The 7,379-nt window shown below is 38.3% G+C and overlaps 1 protein-coding gene across 1 annotated transcript; it reads left to right on the forward strand.

Annotated features, from left to right (window-relative positions):
- Positions 1–2,189: 2,189 nt before the first annotated feature.
- On the forward strand, positions 2,190–5,874 carry RGS1 (regulator of G protein signaling 1). The gene is made up of 5 exons (XM_027694724.1): positions 2,190–2,419; positions 2,815–2,898; positions 3,562–3,623; positions 4,170–4,333; positions 5,021–5,874. Exons 1-5 carry the CDS (start codon positions 2,319–2,321, stop codon positions 5,204–5,206), a joined length of 597 nt encoding a protein of 198 aa, XP_027550525.1. The 5' UTR covers positions 2,190–2,318; the 3' UTR covers positions 5,207–5,874.
- Positions 5,875–7,379: the final 1,505 nt, after the last annotated feature.

Genomic DNA, 7,379 nt, shown 5'->3' on the forward strand with positions numbered 1-7,379 from the left:
GGATGTGAGAACAACAGAACATAAGAACATCAGCTGATGCCAGGTGGTCTGCTTGTTAACCACTACTTTTTCTTCCTTCACAGTATAGTACCCCACCTATTCCTACTTCACTTTTGACTGTCTTTATTAGCACCAGGACCCTAAAAGCAAAGGTTATCACTTCCCCTAGAGTCCAGTGGTATAATATCTCTACAAGTGACACTGTTATGTAATATTAATATATCTACAAAAAATAAAGTACCTGGAAAGCAATTCAAATATTGTGTGACAGCAGCATTATCTTGATGTTAATTACAAGAATACTATTCTTTCTTTACTCAAGAGAATATTTATTGCAAGAAGGTGAAGTACAAAGACCACATGATAATCCCTTTCTAGAGGAAGGTCTGATGCAACACCTGTTATATGCATTGATATATTTAACAAATCCCAAAAGTAAAGATAGTAATTTCATTTTAAATGGAGAACAGAAGTTCCTTGTCTTGCAAACGAATTGTCAACAGTCTTGCATTGAGAGTAGGTATAAACAAACAAACCATCCTATTCAAGGAATCTACTCTATCTAGTCCCTCTTAGACTCACAGAACGTCTCTGGTGGCTCGTTTATACCAGCTTGTAATTGTAAGTTCAAGACATTGCCCTGCTTCTAGCCTCAGGCTACAAAGTACCGGGAGATATGATAGGAAATAGTGATTTCGGTTTTTCCCCCCCCCTCGATGTGACTTTTGTCTGTCGCCTTTTACCCTTTTATTGCACCTTTCTGAGATGAGTTTGGATGCAGCATCTCTAAAACCCTCCCAGCAATTCACTGAAGACAGCTACTAACTGAGGAAACACAATGAAGTGCTGAGGGGGCTGAATGTCAAAGCCCAGCACGCTAGGTACGAAAACACACACAGTACTGATAACATCTTTCTTCCTTTTTAGCCTTATTCAGGGCGGCTAAGAGCAGTTGGTAAATATCTCTGCTGCACAAAGGTCAGTGTTTACCTGATAGCACGGAGATAAATATTTCCTGCACTACGACCTATGCAGACAAATTTGTGTCACTAACACCCGGGATCAGTAGCCTCCTGCGGTTAAAACCACCCTGATGCAGACAGTGTGTCCTTGCGTGCACAGCTGCCTGCAGACAGCTTTCGGTCTCCCAGTCCTTTGCATCACACTTCACTAGGAAGTTGTAGATGTGTGAGCAGTTACCACGATCATATGCAGCCCTGTTCACATCATTCATGAGCTATTTATAAGTTATCAAAGTTGTACGTGTTATTTAGTACAACAAAATCTTCAAAATGTCACAGAAAGGAAAAAAAACCTAACACCAACACAAAAAAACCAACAAGCAATCAAGCAGAAATTGGGATGCCCAGGGACCAGATCAAACATCTAAATCATCATCCCAGACAGAGAGTTACAATTAATTCTTCATCTTGTTTTATATCCATGGTTTCTTCTGTGCGATGGAACTCAAGTATGCACAAAAAACGCACACCTCCCTCAAACCTGCTGTAATATTCACATTGTGCTTACAACAGCAGCTCTTTAACTTAATATTTATACGTGCCAAGGCACTTAAAATTATGCAGGTGTTCCTGAAATATGGCAGTGTGCTTCCAAATAATCTGACTTGGCAAAATTACACCAAATTAAATAAATTCTTGCTGCTTCAAAACCATTTCCTATGAAAATCACTTCTAAATATTTTCACAGCACATGTCTAAACAAACCAGATGCCTCTGTCCAATATAGTATTCTAGGTTGAAATGTAATTGGTGACTTGCATATAGCTTGTTGCATATGGAACTTCAATACTGGAGTATCTTAAAATACTTTTTTCTAGTATTCTGCTGAGCGCACTTAATTAATTGAAAATTTCAGGTCATGGGCATGCAACGGGTGAATTTTATGAAGAAAAAGATTGCAGTATTTGCAGCCCATTTGATAAAACCAAGAAATATTTCTGATTTGCAAGTACCAATCAGAAAGGGACAAGGATTCAAAGTTCTAGAGGGGATTTTTTTGGGGGGGGGTAACAGACACACACAGACATACATAACAACCCCCGAAGTAATTCAGTGTCATCCGGTTTAACTTCAACCACGAGACACCGCTGTCTGTTTTCTTTCTCAAAAGACTCACGTCACTGTGCACTGAAAAAAGGGAACTTCCAGTTTGTGGTGAGGATACATGATAAACAGATCTGTTCACACCAGCTAGAAGGACTGCCTGCGTCAATAAAAGGCAGCAGCAGAGGCAGGGAGCTGACATTTGGTGCTTGGAGGATTATCATTGCAAAAGTCGCTTCACATTGAAGTAAAATGCCAGGATTTTTTTTTTCTCACAACATGACTGAATTAAATGGAAGAGAAGACTGCAAGCTTGCAGAAGGCAAAATCCATAAAAAGAAGCAAAAGTCTTTGTAAGTATATACAACTTGGTATAAACTTTAATGTATTAGAAGTGAAAATAGCACTCCGCTAATCTTGGAGATTAAGAATTAGCACTGTGTTTCAGGCTAGATGACTGCAAAAGCCTGCTCAAAGCCCAGGACTGCAGCAACATTAAAAAGGGCTTGAGCTGATGCATACCAATTAATTGATTGCTTTAAGTAATCAGAAGTAGATTTGGATACAGGGGGGGCCTCTTAGTCTTTTCAAAAAAATTACTTGGGTACGTAGCTTTCCAGACTTCGGAAAGATATTTCCATAGGATGGAGCTGTCTGTCTCTGTTTAAATGTTTGAAGAAAATTTAAGTGGAATTTAAATGCAATTGTAATTTTAATGGATTACAAAAATGTCTGTTCATTGTTTCAGTGGTGCAGATCTCAAAAACTATTTGAAGTGCATGGTACCACATATTGAATCTGGGATCAAGACTTCCAACACTAGAAATGTCATGTAAGTATGAGATAAAACAAGTTATAAAATACAACTATAGCTAGTTTACAATGTAATAAACTACATCATTTCTAAACTACTAGAACAACAAATATTATAATAATGCCTAGAATTTCCAAACTGCAAGAGAGGTGAACATTAGTAAATAGAAACTATTCATGGAGTTAAAGATGTTTTCTTAGTGATTTGATGTATTTGCATAAAATAGTGAGGGAGAAGACACCTCAGTTAAATCCATTTTCATCAGAAGGACTTTGTATCTATTCTCTAAAGATTTACAAGAAACGGTGCTTCACATATTCTCTAAAGATTTACAAGAAACGGTGCTTCACACTTAAGTGAAGAGCAGGAGATATTACCATTCTTGCAGAAATTTGGGAATAGAAGTACAGGTACAAAATTACTTTATTGCAATTACAGTAGAAGCTTATCTTCCTGGGAACAGAATTCAGAACAACATCATAATTGCACATTTTCCCATCTCTGATTATTTTCCTCAAAATAGGCTGCCTCCAGGGTCTCAAATTATGAGAAAACCATAAGTTTAGTAAATACCTGGTATACATATTCCTAGAATATAATACTAAAATTTATCTCCTTCAGATGTGCAAAAAAACCCCCATGACTTCTTGCCTAAAGTTTTTCTTTCTCCTGTCATCTTAGGCTTTCTACAGAGGAAGTTATTCAGTGGTCACAGTCTTTGGAAAAGCTCTTGGCCAGCCAAAGTAAGTCTATTACTTCAGTATGACTCTGAGGACAAAATTTTATCCAATCTCACCAAATAGGCAAAGCTGTAGTTTTATATAAACACTGCCAGAGAACAGCCAGTTGCATTCCATTTTTTTACAGCTCTTTTGTAACATGGTCACTAGTACAGCTTTGTTTCCAAGTAGATTTTTTTCTTCTTTCCATTTTCAGTATAGCAAATAACCCCCAAATAGCTCATTTCGGTGCTTTTAGTTCAGCCTTCTATCCTTGGATGATAAATCAGTTTAACTTGGAATTTTCTCTCCACTTGTACCATAAGACAATCCATTTAGGAAGGACTAGAACTCATTGATATAATATGGTACTCAGGGTCTAGATCTAAAAACACTGAACATAATTATGAAGACTCCCACCAGCCTTAATATTAGACCATCTGTAGTATGATGAAGAAGGGAAGAACAGTGTATTTTGGCAAGATTTTATATCGTATTTCAATACAACTCCTGCTATTTATTTTATCCTTTCTGGTAAATAAGTGAAGATGTATTTGTGTTTGGCTTTAGGTGGTCAAGGTGTCTTTCGGGAGTTCCTGAAGTCAGAGTTCAGCGAGGAAAACATCGAGTTCTGGTTGGCTTGTGAGGATTACAAGAAAACCAAGCCTGATCAGTTACCTGGCAAAGCAGAGAGGATTTATGAGGAGTTTGTTCAGTCAGATGCTATTAAACAGGTATGTACAGAGTCAATCAGTGCACTGTTACAGTACAAGGATTCTGGATACTCAGAAGTGTAGCTTCACTGAGATACTCATGCATTCACTCAGTGACATAAGAGGAAGAGACAGACACATGTTTTCATGACCATACTTGCATCATTGCTGTCTTCAGCCATAAGATTATCAGATCTCACAAACAGAGTCACAGGATACAGGCCAGTACTTGGCAGCACCACTAGCAGAGCTCAGCAAAGGCCTCAGCAGCTTAGCTCATGATGCTTCTTGCTGAGTCAGCCCAGTTTGAATTACTGATGGTGTCTGTAGATCCTTAGAGTTTGCTAGCAGAAGTACCATGGGTAATTTCTTGTCTTTTAAAATATGTGGACCTTCTAGAAAATTGAAAGTTCTGTATGTTGATCATATTTCAAACTGGAGACAATCAATGCAAGATTTCTCTCTTTAACTGGAGGCTGTTCCTCTGAGTAGTCCATTGTTGAGCTGTATTACTTCTGACTCCATAAGAAACTGCACTTCTATAGTGAACAGAAATTTCTGTGCCTAACTGGAATATAAGTACCTAAAATCCCTCACTTTGCAGTTCTGACATTGAACCATCACACTGAGTTTTAAGGCTGAAAACATTAGATACAGAAAGAGAGTACATTTTTAAGTTTTCAATGGCATTTCTTTTTTCCTTTCCAGATCAATATTGACTATCAGATGAGAGAAGCAACAGCCAAAAAGGCTCAAGACCCAACTCACACAAGTTTTGATGAAGCCCAGAAAACAGTATACACCCTTATGGAAAGGGATTCATATCCCAGATTTTTAAAATCCAAAACCTACCTGAACCTTTTGAACCAGCTGCAACCCAACACTTCAAAATAAAATGTTTGAGGCAGCGAAGAGCCACGTAAACTCTGTGTCAAGTATCCTGACAAGATCCTTCAGGGTGGTTGGATCTTGGTAAGGAAAATCCCTGCCTTGGGAGGAAGAGTACGAGGGAGATGCAAAAAGCTCCACAGCCAAGACAATGCAGGAAAAAAGCTGGCGAGGCTGTCACAAGGGTGAGAGCAGCACAGGGAGAAAATCCTCTCCTCCCATACACCGTAGAGTCAAGACAGGATATGGATACCATTTGTTGTTTGAACTACACTATGAACATTGAAACAAATCTTAGATCCCAAAGAACTGCTGATTATTAGGAAGTGCAAGACTATCAAGCCGAGTACTGGGAAAAGATTATCAAGTTCAGAAGAAAAACAAGGATGACTGATAATTTTGTGCATAATGAGAAAATGTTCAGACAAGACTGATAGCTTTCATAAAAATCTGTGAAGTGTTAATGAGTGTGAGTGTGAGCTCCATGATGCTATTGTGCTATGTAAATATATTATAAATTATATATTATATATTATATAAGCTGTACTTTCAACAAGTTTGTACTCAACAGGCAGGTATGTAGCATCTTTGCTGTTTAATTTATTGCAAAATAATAAGGAACTCTTCAATGAAATCTACTTAAAAATAAAGTTTTATTGTCATTTTGTATCTTATTTTAAGTGATCTTTCAACCATAATTACTGAAGTACTGAAACACATGATTCCCTTCCATCCCACTGTGCCACTACTCATCCTGGTATCCAAATATTAATTTTGTCATCACCACTTGTCTCTCTTTATCCATTTTACACAACCATAATCTTAGTTATCTGGAGTAGGTGATCCTGACCTACACGGATCCATCCTCACAGTCCCCAAAAAAGAACAAACAAACAAAAAATAAAACAAACAAAAAAACCCAAAACACACAAAAAAGAGGAGCAGGTCTAAATTTCCTCCCTGTTTTTCATACTGCCCCAGCTACCAGCACTTCAAACAAATCTCAAATACAGAAATTGTTTAACCACTGAACTCATAGTTCAATCCTCTTTGGACACTAATGATGTGAGATCACCCATGGTTGATATGCAGAGAGGTAGCAATCAGTGAGACTCACTAGCAGTCCCATTGCTTGTGATACTACCTTGGCAAGATCCAGACTGTACCTTACAATACCATCAAAGATCATGTGATTTCACTGCAAATGTTGCATTAAATTTACACCACAAATGTTGAGTAGCCTATACCACAGTGGGTCATGATGAGAACTAAAGTAAAAGAAGAAAAGTTGTGATTATGCTTGAACTGTGAACATGAGTACCACCAAAACTAAAGTGTTTGAGATCTTGTGACATTAGAGTTTACAATGAAAAATAAATCAAAGAGTGCCCTGGTCTTAATGAGTTACCATCATGAGATACTGGTATCACATGGGTGGCAATACAAGATTTTCTCACATTTTCCATTTTTCCAAAATAACATGAGCTTAGTCAGGCCCACTCCGTTATTCCATCCCAAATGGAGAAGCTATAAACCCAGAGACGTCACCTCATGGTAAGAACAGGCCATGTGTTCTTACTGCCACCCTTTGGGGACTTTGGGACCTCCAAGGGAGGACAAAATCTGTGTTACAAGCAAAACGGCTGGAAGGAACAGGGCAAAACAGCAAATGCTGCCAGCTTCCACCATCACCAACTGCTGGAGCTGGAAGCCACTGCAAATCAGATCTTCCTCCTTTCAGGGCCAAAAAAGTGCAGAAGAAAAGTACCTGGTCTTGCAGTATTATTGCTAAATATGTATACCTGAGGGAGTCTGACTGCAAAACCTGAATGCTCCTGAAACAATGTAAACCAGTCTCCAGCTGGCACTCTTACATGAAATAATTTTCCAGGATCACTACGAATAAATCTAATTTCTGTGAAGCAGGAAAAACAAATGTGCCTCCCACACAAGGTAGATCACGATGTTTGTTCTGACACAGACATGGACCAAATGGCACTTCTTGCATTACTTCAACCTCAGAGAAGACAAAAGAGAACTATGAAATATCAGCTACTCTCTGAACAGACACTGCCTTCAAGTAACATTATTCTTTTGACTGTAAATCCCTTAAATTAGTATGGCCACAGTCTTTTGTTTGCTTCCCCTGCAGTTTTACAATTTTGCTACAATTTAGCCA

This window comes from Neopelma chrysocephalum, unplaced genomic scaffold (genome assembly GCF_003984885.1).
Source record: "Neopelma chrysocephalum unplaced genomic scaffold, ASM398488v2 Primary Assembly neopelma1_98, whole genome shotgun sequence".
In the NCBI taxonomy this organism is placed as follows: Eukaryota; Metazoa; Chordata; class Aves; order Passeriformes; family Pipridae; genus Neopelma; species Neopelma chrysocephalum.